The sequence below is a fragment of the Dendrobates tinctorius genome, unplaced genomic scaffold (assembly GCF_039654945.1).
Source record: "Dendrobates tinctorius isolate UK_male_01 unplaced genomic scaffold, ASM3965494v1 ptg000074l, whole genome shotgun sequence".
NCBI classification, from domain to species: domain Eukaryota; kingdom Metazoa; phylum Chordata; class Amphibia; order Anura; family Dendrobatidae; genus Dendrobates; species Dendrobates tinctorius.
The window spans coordinates 20,001,967-20,022,202 of record NW_027361742.1 but is presented as its reverse complement, the minus strand read 5'-3'; the positions used below and the strand labels follow the sequence as shown (position 1 = coordinate 20,022,202).

The following is a 20,236-nucleotide window of genomic DNA, read 5'->3' as shown; positions in this document are numbered from 1 at the left end:
TTGGCAATGTAGGCATTCCAAGCCAGTGTATGCAGATGAGCACTTTCTTGTCCAACTCAGAGTCTCTGCTAGGGTGAGCTGGACTTGAGAGCTGCATATGGTGGAACTAGTGGTGGACATGACGGACTGAGAGGGGGTTGGTGGTGGTGATGGCCTAGATGCAGTCTTTCGTTGAAAAAACATTGTGATTCCCTGACTGCTTTGGCCTTGCGACGACACCGCAACATTTCTTGCTGGTGGTGTGCTAACCAGTGGGCTTACAGTGGGGGAAGTGATGTAGCGTTGCTGGATACTTTCAGTCAGAGCAGGTGCACGTGTGCTACCTGAGGCCTTGTAGTCCGTCCACGCTTGCAAGTGCATGGTGGTTACATGTCTAAGCATGCAACTGGTATTCAAATTTCGGAGATTTTTCCCTCGGCTAAAGGTCCTTCCGCACTTCTTACAGATAACCTTTGCCTCATCAATAGGATTTTGGTCAAAAAAGTGCCACACTGCACTCTTCCTACTATGGTATACATTTTCAGGGCTTGCACGCTGTGCTAATTTGACAGTCAGGGCAAGCTGTCATGCACCTTTTTTTGTTTTTTTAACACGTTTTTGGACTGCTGTGGGCCTGCCAGAGAAAGGCGGCTGCGATGTCGATGCCTGCTGCGGATCCTCCTCCTCTTCTGAGCTATTGCCAGCGGCACCCTCTTCCCCCAATGGATGCCAATCCGGGTCAACACCTGGGTCATCCATCACCTCCTCTTCAATTTCATGTGCACCTTCCTCTGTGTCACCGTGTAAGGTGGTATAGTATGCGGGAAAGGGCACCTGAGCTTCATCAGGGTCAGAATCTGGCTCAGTAGACTGTGAGGGCAATGCAATGCTCTGGGTGAATGTACCAGCAGAATCATATAGCACTGGCTGTGCATCAGTGCACTCAATGTCATAGTCATCTTGGACTGGGGAATTCAGGATTTCACTTGATAATTTAGGCATGGTATGTGAAAAGAGCTCCAGGGAGTAATCTGAAGTGTGGCCTGCCGCATCCTTCACTTTTGGTGGGGCTGAAGGACACAAGGAAAGGTGTTGTTCCTGACCAGGAGCCTGCACTGACAACTCAGTGCTTGCAGTTTTTGAAACTTCAGAAGAGGAGGCGATAGAGCTGGAGGCTGTTTCGGCAATGTAAGCCAAAACCTGTTCCTGATGCTCTGGCTTTAAAAGCGGTTTACCTACTCCCAGAAAAGGGAACATTCCAGGCCTTCTGGAGCCAGACGATGACGCAGGCTCAACACCTCCTGCCTTAGGTGCTATTGTGCTTTTGGCACTACCAGCAGATGCACCACCCCCACCATCAGTACCAGCTGGCCCCCCCACCCACATCCACAGCCTCTTCCACCATACTTCCTCATGTTTGGGAAAATGTACCAAAAATACCAGCAGATATATGGTACTGTATGAGGAGCGTAAAGCTGTATACGGTGTAGGGAAAAGTTTAAATCTCTGTATATATTTCCTGAGTCACACACAGACACTCACTCAGTATGTATTTGACTATAATACAAACAGCAGATATACGGTACCGTATGAGGAGCGTACAGCTGTATACGGCGTAGGGGAAAATTTAAATCTCCGTATTTATTTCCGGAGTCACACACAGACGCTCACTCAGTTTGGATTTGACCATAATGCAAACAGCAGATATACGGTACTGTATGAGGAGCGTACAGCTTTAGGAGAAAATTTAAATCTCTGTATTTATTTACGGAGTCACACACAGACGCTCTCTCAGTATGGATATCACCGTAATACAAACAGCACCAATCTCAGAAGCATCTATCTCCACCTGAAATGGGAGTGAAACATCTGGTTGCTGTAAGACAGGAGCAGCAGTGAATCTCCGCTTAAGCTCCTGAAACGCCCAGACTGCCTCTGGAGACCAATTCACCACATCAGCGCCCTTTTTGGTCAAATCTGTCAGTGGTTTAACAATACAAGAAAAATTACTTATGAAATTACGGTAGAAATTAGCAAAACCCAAAAACTTCTGGAGAGCCTTCAAGGAAATTGGCTGAACCCAATCATAAATGGCCTGGACCTTGACCAGGTCCATTTCAATAGCAGATGAGGACAAGATGAATCTCAAAAACGAAATCTTTTGTACACCAAAGAGACATTTCGATCCATTAACATGCAGAGCATTTTCTCTCAAAATCCGGAACACAGTCCGAACATGTTCCACATGAAAATCACAATCACTGGAAAAAATCAAAATATCTTCCAAATAAACAAAAACTTATCCACAAAGTCCTGGAAAATATCGTTCATGAAAGATTGGAAGACGGAAGGGGCATTAGTGAGCCCAAAAGGCATTACGTATTACTCAAAATGTCCCTCTGGAGTATTAAACGCCATCTTCCATTCATCACCGTGCTTGATGAGAATAAGATTATACGCCCCCTGAAGTCAAGTTTGGTAAACCAACTAGCACTTTTAACTCTGGAAAATAAATCAGAATCAGGGGTAATGGGTACTGATATTTAACATTGATTTTGTTAAGGGAACGATAGTCTATACATGGCCTTAATGAGCCATCTTTCTTAGCCACAAAAAAACATCACCCAAAGGTGAAGAGGACGGTCTGATATGACCCTTCTCCAATGACTCCTTGATATAAGATATCATAGCCTCATGTTCAGGTACAGATAAGTTGAAAAGCCGACCCTTGGGAAATTTACAACCGGGCACTAACTTCTATGAGGAGGCAAAGACGCGGACTTACTCTCACTTAATACATCAGAAAAATCAGCCAAATAGTCAGGAACATTATGAGACTGGGGAGAGGTGGAGAAAACAGGAGTGTCACTAAGAACACATTGACAACCCCATCTCATCAAAGACACAGATTTCCAATCCAAAACAGGATTATGGGTTTGAAACCAAGGAAAACCCAGTACAATAATATCATGTAAATTGTGCAACACCAAAAATTTACAATTCTCTTGGTGGTCCGGGGCTACCCGCATTATCACCTGGGTCCAAAACTGGGGTTTATTCTCCACCAAAGGGGTACCATCAATACCCTTAAAAAGGGATAGGAGTCCACAGGGGTACCATGGGAAAACCCGAGCTGCTCAATACGATCGGATAATTGCTTAGTCTCCATTAAAGAAAAAATCCTCCTACAGCCCCCAGAGAAAAAGAGGAAAAAATGTATAAAAAATTCTGACACTTTTTTCTTTTTTTTACAATTTTACAATTTTTCCCTTCTTTAGAGTACCCTAGAATCTACAGTTTAGGCTGGTGACTCTGTTATGATTAGGTCACAGAGGAGGATAGCCAGGGAATAAGCTACGCAACCAGAAAACCAGAAAGGTTGGTAACTTAGTGGATTTCAGACCCCTAAAACTAACAACACAGCTACAGATTTTTATGGAATAAATTTATGGACTTCAGTGCGCTGCTTGACAAATTCACGAATCCAGGTTATGAGAAAGATTAACTGTTTATTTACCAATGCGTTTCGAAGTGTATACCACTTCTTCCTCAGGGGATGACATAACAACACAACTAGAATTAGCCGTGGGATGTACCTATGATGCCCTAGATGCCTCGGCACAGCCAAAGAGTTAACTAAGCCTAAAGCAAGAAAGGGGAAAGCTAAACTGCCCCGGAGTAGAACCCCAAAGGAATAGATAGCCCCCAAACATATATTGCCAGTGGGACAAGATGAAGCACAGACACAGGCAGAAAATAGAGCAAGCAAATGATGGGGCCCAAACTGTCTAGATAGAACAGGACAGGAATGATACTGTCTGCAATCACGCAAAAAACCCTAAGAAAAAATCCAACACATCTGATATGCAAAAATACTGAGACCACACGACCTCTCCCCCACTAGATCAGAATTCTGATGTGAACTGGAAGCAAAACAAAAGATACTGATATAACAGGGGACAAGCAATACTGAACAGACTGACATAAGCTGTGGCATATGGAATGGGGTCCAGCACAGGTCCCAGCAGGGAACAATGCTGAACCCACACAGCAAAGCAGAAAGCAGAGAAAAGCAAAAACTGAATCAAATGCTAAAAGATTCCAGCAAACAATTAACTCATCTCAATGATGCAGGACCAAGCAGGGGGCAAGCGGACTTCAAAATGCACAGGAAGAAAAACAAATCACCAGCAACAACTGAGGTAAGCCTGCTCACTTAAATCTTCCCAGTCTGTAACACCTGACCTCCAATCATCCTCTTCAGGTGATTGACTTCTGTCAACTCGACCAGCTCCATTATCCGCAGCAACCACAAGAAGAAGCCCAAACTCAGAAGTCAGGTCACAAGTGTTCACAACATGCAACATTTTCTTAATGGTATATAACAGTGCCTGCTGAATCTTTGCTATAATTCATTTGTTGCATTGTACTCAATACTCACTGCTGTATATCCATGGTTGGGGGCCACTATAGATGTTATCTGGTGCAAGGTGTTATAGCAGATAGATGTAGCCAGGCCCAGTGTCTTTGATCATCTATCCACCCCTGGTGTGCTGGACAGCTGCTAATTTATCCCAAATCAGCTCCCACAATCCCTCTCACCTGATCCTCTACTCAGTCCTATAAATTTAATAGCATTAAAAGGGGTGCACACATGTAGGGTCTGGCACACGTCACCCTGCAGCAAAATATAACTGCAGCTAAATATCTTGAAGCTGCAGTTATTTCAACGGCAGTTAGTCAACAGCCTTCAAACTTCTGTCCCTTACTTCATCTTTCGGACTTACCCAGTGGTCCTCCTCAGCCACCCACGGGCATACATTAGACCTGATCTTCACCCGTCTCTGGTCTCTATCTAACTTCACAACCTCCCCTCTCCCTCTATCTGACCACCATCTACTCATTTTCTCATCCATGTCCTCCTCATCTGTCACCCAAGTCCAGCAATAAGTGCTCTCCCCCGCAGCAACCTCCCACATCTAGACACCCACACGCTCTCTGACTCTATTCTACCACTGGCATCCATGTCCTCAGTCCATGACACAGACAGTGCCACTGCTTTTTACAATGCCACTCTCGCATTAGCTATTGACACAGTCGCAGAGTGCGACATATCAATAGACAACCCTGGCACAATAACATCACTAAAAAGCTCTGGCAAGATTATTTCACTGCATTCCAACAGGCAACACTCAGTTTCAAATATGCCCCCCCTCACCTCTGCTAAACAGGCCTACTTCACAACCCTTGTATCTTCCCTATCTTACAACCCCAAACAGTTGTTCAAAACCTTTAACTCCCTCCTCCGCCCACCACTGCCCCCTCCTCTGCCGAGGAATTTGCCACACATTTAAAGAATAAGATCAACTAAACAAGGCAAGTCTTTATTGTTCAACCACCAAAACCCTTTGCATACCAGACCAATACCCAAACCCCATAACCTCCCTCTCCAACATCACTAAAGGGGAGCTTAATTTGTCTCCTCTCCAAATCACACCTCACCACTTTTGCACTCGATCCCATCCCACCTCCTCCCTAACCTGCTCCACCATATTTGTCTCATTCCTAACCCACCTTTTCAACCTATCAATAACTTCTGGTACCTTCCCTTCTGCTTTCAAATATGCCACAATCACGCCTATCCTTAAAAAGCCAACCCGTGACCCAACCGCTATGTCCAGCTATTGCCCAATATCGCTGCTCCAATTTGCTTCCAGACTCCTGAAGCAGCACGTCCATGCTGAACTTTCCTCCCACCTTTCATGCAACTTGCTCTTTAACAATCTACAATCTGGCTTCCGTCCTCAACATTCCACTGAGACTGCCCTGACCAAAATTACTAACAACCTACTTACAGCCAAAGCTAACAGACAATACTTTATTATCCTCCTTCTAGACCTGTCCTCTGCTTTTGTTGATCACTGCCTCCTACATCAGAACCTCGCCTCCTTTGTCATCAAAGACCTCGCCCTATCCTGGATCTCCTCATACCTTTCCAACTGCACATTCAGGATCTTCTACTCCCACACTACCTCCTCATCCCACCCTCTCTCTGTGTGAATCCCCCAAGGCTCTGTTCTAGGACCCCTACTCTTCTCTATCTATACACTTGGCCTGGGACAACTCAAATTCCCATGGATTCCAGTACCACCTTTATGCTGATGACACTCAGATCTACCTCTCTGGTCCAGATGTCACCTCTCTGCTGTCCAGAATCCCAGAGTGTCTATCAGCCATATCCGCCTTCTTCTCCTCTCGCTTCCTGAAACTCAATGTGGACAAATCTGAACTCATCATCTTTCCTCCATCTCACAGATCTTCAATACCTGATCTATCACAATAAATGACAACACACTTTCTCCTGTTCCAGAAAGTTGCTGCCTTGGAGTAACCCTTGACTCTGCCCTGTCCTTTCCTCACCCTCAGGCTGGTTTCACACTTGCGTTTTTTTGCGCTGCTTTTTAGCGCAAAAAAAGCATGCTTTTTTTCCTATAGTTTACATGGGGTGCGCTTATGTGCGCATACACATGCGTTGTACGTGTTTGTACGTACATTGCGCATACGCTTTATGTAGTGTGCGCTCAGGTGCAGAAAATGCATCCTGTTGCATTTTTTGTGCGTCCGACTTGCCCCCAAAAAACGCATGTGCACGCAATGCGTTTTTTTTACAGCAAAACCCCCATTGTACTCTATGGGTGCGCATATGTGCGCCTTGTAATGTGCACGTATGCACAAAAAAAGCATGCGTTTTTTTTAAAAAAAGCACCAAAACCCACAAAAAAACGCACACAAACGCATGATGCTTTTTTTTCATACGTTTGTGTGCGCAAAAAACGCGCAGCAAAAAGATGCAAGTGTGACAGTAGCCTAAATCTACTAAAATGCTTGTGCATGCCCTCATCATCTTCCTCCTCAACTACTGCAACATCCTTTTCTGTAGCCTCCATGCTAACACTCTCACACCTCTCCAGTCCATACTTAACTCTGTGCCCGACTAATTAATCTCTCTCCTCGCTACGCCTCCGCTTCTCCCCTCTGCAAATTTCTTTACTGGCTCCCATTCCCTCAGTGTATCCAGTTCAAATTACTAACACTGACCTACAATGCCATCCATAATCTGTCTCCTCCAAATATCGTTACAACCCAGGAACCTAATAATATAAATGCAAATAGGCAGAGAGCACACTGAAGAAATATCAAAAACTTTATTTGCCACAAATCTCTTCACTGGCTTCCATTCCCTCAGCGTATCCAGTTCAAATTACTAATACTGACCTACAAGGCCATCTATAAGGCTAGTTTCACACTAGCGCTTTTGAGCGCAGCGACGGCCTGCGCACGGCCGCCTCTAAGCCCCGCCCCCTGCCGCACCTCCGCTGGTAGCTCCGCCTACCGGCGCATGACGCTGCATGTGTCCTGCGTCCCCTATCTTTATCACTGGGGGTGCAGGCCGTGCGCAGTATGCGTTTGGCGGCGCATGTGTCCTTTTGACGGTGCGCCGACCTGCGCCAAACGCAACCTGCTGCAGTTTGGTTGCGCTCGGCACACCGTCAAAAAGGCGCATGCGTCGCCAAACGCATACTGCGCACGGCCTGCGCCCCGAGTGATAAAGATAGGGGATGCAGGACGCATGCAGCGTCATGCGCCGGTAGGCGGAGCTACCGGCAGAGGCGTGGCAGGGGGCGGGGCTTAGCGGCGGCCGTGCGCAGGCCGTCACTGCGCTCAAAAGCGCTAGTGTGAAACTAGCCTAACCTGTTTCCCCCATATGTCTCTGAACTAGCTATATCTTCCCTCTCGTAATCTCTGATCCTCCCAAGACCTCCTTCTCTCCTCCACACTTATTCTCTCCTAACCTAATCGCCTCCAAGACTTCTCCCAAATATCCCCCATCTTCTGGAATTCTGTGCCCCAACATATCCGACTATCAACCACATTCAGATCCTTCAGATGGAACCTGAAAGCCCACCTCTTCAAGAAAACTTACAGCCTGCAATGACTCCGCTGCCTACTCAACACTACCGGAGCTACTACCTCACCAACATTGAAGCTGCTGCAACCCTCCAACCTACTGTCTCCTTCCCCACCATCCTGTAGAAAGGAAACCCACAAGGGCAGGGTCCTCTCCCCTCGGCATCAGTCTGTCATTGTTAGCTTAGCAAACAAAATCTTTGGAACAAGATACATATTACAAAACGGTCCTAGGTCATAGTGCCCAAACTACCGCATGCATTAGCCATGGAATCACTCCACCATAGTATTGGAAACAAAAAAAAAAAAAAAAAAAAGAATTGGAGTCCAAAATCCACCAAAAGAATTGTAAAATCAGAATAGGCTTTATTAATCTCATATAAGAGATACCAAGACAACATAAAGACAATATCATATCATTATAGAGTGATTTGTACAGGGTTTTAAGGTGCAGCAAAAAAAGGTGCAGCAGTGCACAGCAAACCAATGGGAAACTTATTAATCACATTACAATTTATATTAAGGTTAATATGGGGTCACTATGGCTACTATGCTATGATGACTAATTTTTTGTGGGGCCTCATAGTTTCACTGCACTGGTGTCCAGTTCTTTGGATATGTAGGTTGTATGATACAAAATTACTGCTAGCATTGTCACCTTAATATAAATTGTAATGTGATTAATACGTTTCCCATAGGTTTGCTGTGCGCTGCTGCACTTTTTTTGCTGCACCTTAAAACCCTGTACAAATCACTCTATAATGATATGATATTGTCTTTATGTTGTCTTGGTATCTCTTATATGAGATTAATAAAGCCTTTTCTGATTTTACAATTCTTTTGGTGGATTTTGGACTCCAGTTCTTTTTTTTTTGTCATTGTTAGCTTGTTTACAGAGATCTCACCCCCCCTGACGAAGCCTACGCGAAATGCGCGTAGGGGCGAGCTGTGCGGCATGCGGAGCATCCATGGGAAAGCATTTAAAATACTGTGACCATCTGTGATGTTAATATGGGGTCACTATGGCTACTATGCTATGATGACTAATTTTTTGTGGGGCCTCATAGTTTTCACTGCACTGGTGTCCAGTTCTTTGGATATGTAGGTTGTATGATACAAAATTACTGCTAGCATTGTCACCTTAATATAAATTGTAATGTGATTAATAAGTTTCCCATTGGTTTGCTGTGCGCTGCTGCACTTTTTTTTGCTGCACCTTAAAACCCTGTACAAATCACTCTATAATGATATGATATTGTCTTTATGTTGTCTTGGTATCTCTTATATGAGATTAATAAAGCCTTTTCTGATTTTACAATTCTTTTGATGGATTTTGGACTCCAGTTCTTTTTTTTTTGTGTCATTGTTAGCTTGTTTACTGTAAGTGATATCTGTAATTTGTATGTAACACCTTCTGATGTACAGCACCATGGAATCAATAGTGCTATATAAATAAATAAATAATAATAATTCAAGGGCCTATTTTGGGATCGGCCTTAGTTTTGCATTCCAAGTTTCAGATTTGAATTACTTTTCAGGTCTGGTTTAGGGTCCAAATCATTTTATGGGTTGGTGTCTATTGGGTCTAGCATGTGGTCTGTATCATTTTTGGGATCTGGTGTCTATTTTAGTTTATTGAGTCTGGTATGTGGTCTGCAAAAATGGTCTGCATTTAATTAGGGCTGGGTGTCTACTCTATTTAGGGATGTAGTCAAGAGTTTGCTGGCTTCCTTGTCACTTTTGTACAATTTTAACTTATGTGTCTGTTAGTGTTTGCAGTATTATAGAGGTTTTTTTATTTCTTAAACTTTAACAATTGGCATAGGCAGAAAAGAGACAGTCAGTTGACAGAGCCTAAAGCGAGAAAGAGCAAGCTAAAGTTGACTGCAGAACACATTGAGAGAGGTCAATAAAAGTAAGTATGCCCAGCCTCAGAGTTGTGCATCTGCCTCTCTCCTCTTTAGCTCCCATATTTTTATTACATAAAAGAAAAAGAGACCACCAAGGCTACCTCCACTGGCCACCAGGTTGGACACAAAGGCATGCTATGCCACCCTCTTTCCAAGTTAAATATTTTAGCAGAAAAGTTTAGAAGAATGAACAAACAACAACAGTTAAAAGACTCGCCTGATTACATAAGAAATAAGTTGCAGTTAAAGTGTACATTGGGATTTTTTGGGCTACATTACAAAATTGAAGAACACTTTATAAATTATACTTTTGAAATCTATAGAAACCTACTATAAATACTTTAATATGTAAAATTTAGTTTTGAAAATCTGAAACATGTTGTTAGCAAGATTTAACCCATTTTACTACATGTATGTAACTAAATAAAAAGACAATTGGGCTTACCAGAAACTAGTGTTTTGTAGTTTTCTCCTTCAGCAGGGAGGTTTATTCCATCCTTTGACCAATGGACCCTTGGACGTGGAACACCATATACAGTACAGGGAATTATTGCAGATGAAGACTTACTCACAAAGATATTTGTAACTTCATCGGCGATGGAAGGAGGCACTGCAGGGAGTTAAAATGATATACAAGCTTATTAAATGTATTGTCTCAAAATTCTAATTCACTACATACTAGACATGATTTTTTTTTTTATCTACCGTGGCCATCAATAACATTGCCTGACAAGTTATTTTTTCTTCTGCCATTTTATGGAGGAAAATCATCAAAATAAAACTTCTAATGATAAATATATCACAGAGTATAAAAATTGTGATTTGATTAGAACAGCTAAATCAAGTGCATTTAGTTTGACAATTATATTCTTATTTAAGCAAATACTGGAACTAGTGGAAAAATTATTCCAATTAAAATTCCAATGAAAAATTCCTATGTCAGACTAGATATAAACTTCTGTTTCTAAGAAAAAAAGAAGCATTTTTTGACATCTTGGAAAATTTCATACTTACACTTCATTGGCAAATTCACTTAAATTGAAACGTCACTTTTCACTGACTAGATGGAAAAAGAGAAGTCTCTGGTGACCTTTGTATTCCTTAACTTTCTCCTAACACTTAAAGGGAAGCTATCATGACCATTCATGCTATTAGCCTTCAGATAGGGTGAATCTGCAGATTAGTAGCGTTATGAAGGTGTCCGGACACTGTTCGGAAAGTGCTGCACCTGGGAGCTTTATTTCTCCAGGGATCTGTTGGCTTTCAGTCATGCAGGCGTGCCCGCAGCAATTACAATCAATGCTTACAGCATTGAGAGTGGTGCCTGTAAGCACGCCCCGCACTAACTGACAGCCGACTCTGCAGTAAATTAATTCTAAAAAAATCTTTTGACAATGACAAAATCCCTAATCTCATGGGTCTTGCTGGGAGCCGCACTCTGCATATTTGTTCAAAACTAATTGTGAATATTTTCACTGTAACAACAAGGCATGCTGTATAATCTAAAGTGTTCTACTTTATTGAAAACATTATTGCACTGAAAATTGATTACAAAAACATTTTGGAAAAAAAATCCTTTGTTGACCATAGCAACCAATGAGATTAGATATGTCAAGTTTGGATCTGCTTTGGGTGCAGCAATTGTTTATTTGTAGTTAGGATATATTCACACCGGGCAGATTTATTTAGAGCTAACATTTATGGACTTTATCAATGGGGCACTGCTCACAGGATTCTCTTGGAGTGTGTCTTTAGGTTGCTCTTCATTATCCTTCTGATTATCCTGCCATGAACAATGCCCCTCTGGAAAGACCACAAGAATTAGCAGTGAATAAAAAGGTCCACATCTCTGGAATCATATGAAGGATTTAAAAGTGAAAACTAACAAATGAAAAAATCTAAATAATCAGACGAGCAAACATAATCAGAGCAAAAACGGTCTGCTTTTGACCTAGCTACAAGAGCTCTTAAAAGGGAATATGTCACCCCCAGGCACGTATATAACATATTTATATGGGCATAGAGGTGATAGAAATGTTACACTAATCCTACCTGTATATGCCTCATATTTGCGGTCTTGTTGTTGAGAAATCATATTTTATTTATTTATGCTAATGATTTCTTCCAGGCTCTGGGGCGTGCTGTGCCTGGAAGAAATCTCTGTTTCCTGTCTTCATTATCATACCACCCCCTCCCATCAGCATCACAGTGCGCTGTGATGTGTAACGGTGGCCCCAGAATCCTGCACCTGCGCCCTGCAATAGGGAGATCATACAATAACTATCCCGCCCTTCTATGGGTATTGGCTTCATGGTTCTTCTGCACAGGCGCTGGCGTGCGTGGCAATAAAGTGTCTTCCCCACTTCCTTCCGCTTTGCATAGTTAAGAACCATACAGTTTCTGATGCCCCTGTCACCTATGCATGCATGGTGGGAAGAGCACCTTATTGCTGCACACGCCGGAATTTCACTACAAAGCTGAAGCCAGTGCCCATAGAAGGGCGGAATAGGTACTGTATAATCATGCTGTTGCAGGGCGCAGGCGTGGGATTCTGGGGCCACCATTATGCATCACAGGGCACTGTGACACTGGCTAAAAGCAATGGTGACAAAACAAATACCATGCAATAAAGTCTGGATATTTGTACTACAAAATAGATTTAAAAATGTTTCCGCTCACCCTTTCTCAAGATCATACAGATAGACTTGAGAGCTGATTGGCTTACAGTCTTAGTGTTTTCTTACCTAGTACTGTTAAAGAGACCTCAATTTCATCATGTCCAGCATCATTTGAAGCAGAACATACATATGTTCCAGTGTCATCTACAGTTGGAGAAATTATTATGAGTGATCCCGAAGAAAGAAGTCTGCAAAAAAAGTAGTATTAATGCAGAATACCTGTAAGTAGTGTCTGAAATACCAAAACATCTAATTATAGTCATCCCTAAAATCATAGGACCCATAAACAGGCAGATGAAATAAAACCCTCACTCAATGCTGCTCAAGATTTAAGGTTATAAATTGTAGTAAATGACAACATAATAAATGTCAGTAAAGTTCATAAATATAACTTCTTATTTACGGTGCAAATTGTAACTAGGCCATTGCAAAAAAAGATCAAATAATCTGTAAAAGTTGTATGACCAATTGAGAGAGTGGCACTATCCTAGATACAGTGTGTCTGGAACATTTTAGAATGAATCGTGACAGTCTATCAAGAACCTTCATAGTTATGACTTTTGAAGGACGCAGCAATTTGACCACCACTGATCTTGCCTTGATTGCATTCCCCAGTTATACATTATACAACCCTTTAAACTTGCATGGTTCAAAGATAAACCTCTTTAGCACTAGGCCTAATTTGGCCTTAAATGGCTAAAATGAAAAAGTCTGCAATTAAGTTGGGCAAAACTTAAAGAGGTTGTCCAGTCTAAGCCTGGCTTCACATTAGCGTTTTTGTGCCAGCGCATCATGCGCATGCATCATGCATACCTATGTTTAACATGGCATACGCATGGTCTTGCGTTTGCATGCGTTCATCTGCGTTTTCGTGCGCATGCGTTTTTTCCAGGTGTGAGTCTAGACGCGCCGGACGCAACATGTTGCATTTTTGGGTCTGTCCAAAGGCGTCAAAAAAACGCATGCGCACGCTTGTGCATGGAATGTGTAAAAAAAAAACCCATTACAGTCTATGGGAACGCGGGCGTGAGCATGGACATGCGAACGCCTGCGTTTGGGTACACATGCGTTTTAAGAGTAAACATGTCTAGACACAGGTTTAAACCACCCCCTACACAAAGAAACATTGGTGGAGTCTGTTTCAAGGATTTTTCAAGGCTTTTCCTCCTGTGAAATGTGACACCTAGAGAACGCATGCGCATAAAAACTCAAACGCATGCAATAATGCATGCACGTTTTTGAATGCGTTTCTACTTGCGCACAATGCGCTGCGCACAAAGACGCAAATGTGAAACTAGCCTAAGAAGAAAATTCTGCAGGCACTCTATGATTCCCCTGTATGAAAAAAAGTGAGTGAGCATAGTCGGCACGTGACCACCAGTAAGCAAATTGCATATATACAGTCATATGACCACTCACTCTCTTGGTGCTGTTTAGGGAATGATGACTGTGTATGCATTTTTACACAGTCATGATTTGGAAGTCTACAGTCACATAGAGTGAATGCAAACCTTTCATTTCAGCCTCGAAAAACCCTTTAACAGCTTTGCTCAACATGAGACATGAGATATATATATATATGTTAGAACCTGTGCAACAAGGCTTGGCTTACCTAGGGGGCACGTAGTTAAGGTGTTCACTAGAGTACCTGATAGTGGAGTCAGGCTTGGATGCAGGTAGTCACCAGGTACCACTCCTAGGCAGTCCCCAGTACTGAAGCTGCTGACCCCAGGGGCCAGGTATGCAGACACAGATATGCACTTGTGATCCATTCAGACTATTAAGTTCTAGATCCTGTGCAGAAGAGTTACTGACATGTACATGGGTTCCATTCAGACTACTAGGATCAGGATTCTCAACAGAACAGTTACACTGAGAAACAGGACTGATTCAGGTACCGCTTCAGTATCCGGAGACTGGTTTATAGCAGTCCAGAGACACGGAATACACCTGCAGGCATTGGCCACACAAGAACCAGGGACTTCCGGTTCATGACTGACTGCACTAGGACCAGAGACTTCGGGTTCAGTACTGGCCACACTAGAACAAAGGATTCAGGTACAGGACACTGGCCACACCAGGACCAGAGGACCTCATAATATCTATTGGCTGGGAGCAATCTTGCAGGGCACAATTATTCTGAATGCCTCCCAGCTAAAGCTGGGGGCATTTTACCATTAATAGCAAGGGAGTGCAAATACCATGCTCCCAGGACTCATTTCAGGAAGAAGCAGGGAGTATGCTGGGAGACCATGCTGCACAGCCGAGATTGTGAGTATACCAGTTTCGTTACATGGAAACGGAAGTACAGTAGAATCATGCAGGGGCACTGACAATGGCGTTACAGATTCCCCTTTACGCCCCCTCTTCTTCAAGCCCACAAGGACTCTGTGCAGAAAAGTACAGATACAGTCACAGTCATTAGTAGAGAGGGAATGCTATCATCAAGGGCAGCCTCTTCTACTGGCCCAAGGCTTTTTTTTTAGACTTCACAGGACAAAGAGCGTCAGGATGTTCCATACAACCGTAATTATACCACAATCCCTTCTCAAGACTCAGTTCCAGCTTCTGCTCAGATTGCCATACATGGTTGACTTTCAAGGATTTTGCATGGATAACTGCATCAACAGGCTCAGAAATGGGTGGTCTTTGGAAGGATAGTGTCAGACATGATGGATTCCTCACATACATCACCACTCCGGTCTGCTCCTGGAAGCTGGGAAGGAAAGATGTCGCAGAAGATTCCAGATTCGGCTCATCGAAAGCATTTTGGAAGACCACTAGGAATGCCTACAGGTCCGAAGTGATAGGAGTGCCCTTTTCTCATAAGGGGCTGAGCCATGCCAGGGCATCTCCAGCTAAGTAGAACTTCAGGAATCCCACCTTGGTCCGATCATAGGAAAACTGCTCACCAAAAGCTTCATAGTGCCATTATGCACTACTCCTGGAACCCACGCACTGCTTTGGATTCCCATAGTAATGAGGCGGATCAAACAGGACAGGTTGCAATCCAGAGGCTTAAGTTTTGGATGAATAGGCACAGCCGTACGTACTGCAACCTGGCCTGGCGCAACTGACGTCAGGGTTTCCAATCGAGCATCTAGTGTCTGCAGATGAAACAAATTTTTTTCCAGGCTTTCTCACTGGTAGCTCAGCTGCTGACACAGCTCCAAGTGCAGAGAGGAGTGGGGATTAGCGGGGCCCAAGACCAAACAAACTGTTACGCATGGAGGTTGCGCACGTGGTTTTGCGAACCCATTGTGCCACAGGGTTTGGCTTACCTAGGAGGGGGCATAGCTAAATGGGTAACAGGTGTTCACTGGAGGTCCTGATGGTCGAGTTAGGCTTGGCTGCACGTAGCCATAAGGTACCACTCCTAGGCAGTCCCCGTTTCTGCAGTTGCTGACCACAAGGGTCAAGTATACAGCGACAGATATGAACTAGGACTCCATTCAGACTACTACGTTTTAGAACCTCTGTAGAACGGATACTGACATGGACACAGACTCAGGCTCTGTTCAGACTACTATTTTCAGGATGATCTGCAGAATGATTACTGACACAGAGAGACAGGACTGATGCATGTACCGCAGGAGCGGCTTCAGGATACCGGTGTCACCGATGCGGTTTCAGTGTTCAAAGGCTGGTTTGCAGCAGTCCGGAGAGATGGAATACATATACAGGGACTGACCGCACAAGGACCAGGGACATCAGGATCAGGACTAGCTGCATTAGGACCACGGACTTCGGATCCTGGACTGGCTGCACAAGGACCAAAGATTCGGGTACAGGACATTGGCCACACCAAGGCCAGTGGACCTAACAACTTCACTGGTAGAACACCACACTACCTGATGACTGAATGTGTTGCTTGGCACCTCCCTTGGGGAGGGAGCTTTTTTTAATAAGATGCCTCCCAACTTCTGGCTGAGAGCCACCTTCCAGGTGCACAATTATACTAAATGCCTTCCAGCTAAGGCAGGGGGTATTTTACCATATGTGAGCACTGCCCCTCTAAAAGCAGGGGAATGCATGCATGCACTAGGCGCACCATCAGGAATTCGCACAGGAAGAAGCAGGGAGCATGCCAGGGGACCACGCTGCGTGGCCGGGGCGGTGAGTATGCCAGTGTCCCTGCATGTAGGGGGAAGGAGAACTATGCAAGAGTGATGGCAATAGCTTTACAATGGCTATATTACAAACATGTTATCCATTTAAATCCTGCTTTCAAGTTCTGCTAAACAAAGCAGTTGAATACGTGATCGTAGGCACCAATAAGTCACCATTGCAATCTGGGTCCCGTTGAAGGACCATTCTTGGAATTCCTGCGAAGCTCAACCACAGACTGCGCCTCATAGGAGACTGAGATTTTCACTTTACACTGCTTTGCTGCTGTATTGTAGTAAATTGTAAAAGTAATCATACAGTCACAGATTGAAGGTGTTAATAAAGGTTCAGTATATTAAAATATAAAATAATTAACCCATAAGGTAAATTCTGTAAAGAGAAAAAAAATCAAAGCACCAGAAATGTGATTTTTTTTCACTCACTGCACTGCTCTAAAAAATGGAATAAAAACAGTCAGAACACTGTATATACTGTACATGGCATACATATGCAAATTGCCTCTTCATAGAGGAAGAGGACTAAAACTTTATAGTGCCAACTGTTGGAAGCAGCGATCCTATAAGTCACTATTGACCCTTTAATGAGTCTTGCAATATGACTTAGGATAATGGATTTTATCTTAAGTCATATTGCAAGACTCGTGAAGTGACAATTTGCATATTTAATTTCCCAGAGGATCACTGCATGGAGAATAAGTCTCCATTTACTGGCATGTCAGAGCCGGTATGTCACTCTCCACAAGGAGAAATGTTACACCATTGTATACGTGAAACTCGGCACACAAAATACCGTACATACTCTCATACAGCTCTGATGATGGAAATATAAGAACATTAGTTGTTGTAAAGTAGCAAAACAAAAGGAATTTTTTTTTACAAACCTGCATTTTTCATCACTGAAAAAATAAATTATGCAAGCTTGGTATCGCTGTAAATGTATTCACCTGGCTAACCATGTTTCCAGGTCATTGTAACCATAAGGACTCATTCACACGTCAGAAAAACAGGCTGAGCTTCATCAGTGATGTTCATCAAAGTGTCATCAGAGTTTTCAACACAGTTTGGTCATGGGAGTTTCATTATTTTTTCACTGATAAGAGAAAACGTCTCACCACCTTCTCCAGTGTCAGTGAAAAATTTGGATGACATTTGAATGATGTCAGATTTTTTTTACGGACCCATAGACACTCGAATCAATATTTTATGATACTTTCTTGATACCACTGTATATTTTTATGTTTCACTGTACAGTTTTCTCAACTATAAACATATAAAAATTTATAACTTTATACAAATCTTTCTCAAGCCTGTGCTGAGGCTCCTGGTCACTTTACCTGTAAGTATTCTGATTGATATCTGTATTGAAGAGGAGGCCATTTTTCTTCCATTCCACTCTTGGTTTAGGATTACCCGTAACATCACAGCTCAATGTCGTTTGCTTATTTACCAATGCTGTAATGTTTTGTGGACCTGGTTTTATAGATGGAGGATCTGAAGAACAATTTCAGGGACACAATAACATTTATTAATTTACTATAATATAGGACATCCTGCAAAAAGGTCACTTGTGTTACATGTGGATGTACCCTAACAATGCTGTCAAAGGGAACTGAGCAACTAGTCACAACCGAAAAGATTATTGTATGAAAAGACATTGTGCTAAGGTGAAAGCCCCTTTAGAGAGTTCCAAAAAGGATTAGTGCCCAACTGTTCTCCTTAGGTCACAACATATGATGCTGGCTGGACAAAGATGTCTGGATACTTCTGAACAATGGTAATACATATTTATAACAGTACTTGCAAGTTGAATGAAAGAACACAGTTGCCCATACACATGACTTGGCTATCGCTGACTGATAACTCTCGAAACTCGCAACATGTGCATGAACGCTCAAGCTGTCCTTGCAATGCCATATATGTGGGAATGACTACAAGAGAATTGCACCCAAGAACCCTTGAACACAACAAAGACAATCGGGCAGCGGAAAAAATAGATGCTAATGATGTTGAAAGTATTTTAAAACTGAAACCTTTGGCAAGGCATTTCCATTATTTTCATCCTGGTCAATCCCACTTACTGCAAGTAAGAGGAATCGACCGGTTGTATCCAGGAAACAGGAGAGGGGATTTAAGTAAAAAACTAGCGCAAAAAGAATGTAGGTGGATTACTAACTTGCAAAGTATGACCCCTAAGGGTCTTAAAGAACAGTGGGGTTTTTCTAGTTTTTTATAAAAAAAATTTTTTATTCTTTGTCATTTTTTCTTTTATTTTTTTTATTATTTTTTACATCTATAATTTATAAATTTTTATTTACATTAAATAATCTTTTGCTATATTTATGTATGTATATATATTTTTCTCCACATATATCTCTGTTGTGGGGGTTTTCTCTTTATCTGGAGTAATTTTTGTGGGTTTGATAACATACAGTACACCTTTGTGGTTTAATAAATACTAAATATTCTCACTATCATTATGGAAAGACTATGAATATTAAATTATATGTATTTTTTATATAAAAAAACATTTTTTATATATTTTTCACTAATCACTGGTTTATATATACATTTTTCTATATTTCATTTTTTATTATTTTTTCATTTTAATTTTATTTGTTCTATTAATTATCAATGATATTTAGACTATTAATGTGCACCTTATTTGGTATTCATATATTTATATGTGTTTTTTTTTCCTTCTATGAAGATTTGTTTATATTTATAACATGCAGGAAGTCATATAGGCATCAGAGAGATGCATTTTTGCCAATATGATGTATGTTTTCTTCATATGTCTTCCCACTTTCAGTATGGCTGCGGGAGCGCCGAGCGCCGCATTGCGCATGCGCCCGCCCCGTCCCGGGATTGGTCTCCGGTAATCTGCATCACTGACTGTGACGTCAGTTGCACTCGGCGTTGCACTTCCTGGTTTCTGATCAGGGAGGACGGCGGATGTTTATGCCCATAGCGGCGCCATGTAGCCATGACGCTCCTGATTTTTTAGTATCTGCCGCTGTTCACTCCTTATTTAAACATCACCTACCCCTGCTCACATCACTCCCTGACGAAGCAAGAGCGAAACGTGCGTTGGAGTGCTGTGTGCAGGGGCAGGAGGAAACCTTGGTCAGTAATTATATGCGGTCACACTCTTCATTCAATTGCACTAATATTTACTATTACTAGTGGCTGGCAGCTGTTGGTGGTGATCAATATTGTCTTTACACCACACATTTTTTGCACAGTATTTTTGGTTGTATATAGGGAGGGTCATGAGACCTTTTCAGCACTGAACACTTTTATATTTTAGGATAATTGTATACCTAAACAAATATCTATGCACTTTATTTATGAGGTATAATCAATATAGACCACATTATATGTGCACAAAGCACTTTATGTTTATAGGTGTTTATATACTGTATATACCTTTTGAATACCACATTCATGCACTTTATTTATGAAGATGAATTATTATTATATGTTGATTATATTATATGAATTATTCACTGATTAATTGTTATTTATTTAATATTATATATGATTTTTGTGCCAGTCATTTTGGATTTCTTCTTGC

The 20,236-nt window shown here is 42.3% G+C and overlaps 1 protein-coding gene across 1 annotated transcript in view; it reads right to left on the bottom strand.

Moving 5' to 3' along the window:
• Window positions 1–20,236, bottom strand: part of HMCN1 (hemicentin 1) — a 944,468-nt gene that overhangs the window by 277,282 nt on the left and 646,950 nt on the right. Inside the window, exons 75-77 of the mRNA XM_073582913.1 lie at window positions 17,997–18,153; window positions 12,602–12,723; window positions 10,303–10,467 (exon numbers count right to left, since the gene is read on the bottom strand). Of these exons, the coding sequence (XP_073439014.1) occupies window positions 10,303–10,467; window positions 12,602–12,723; window positions 17,997–18,153 (444 nt within the window). The remainder of the gene's footprint in view (window positions 1–10,302; window positions 10,468–12,601; window positions 12,724–17,996; window positions 18,154–20,236) is intronic.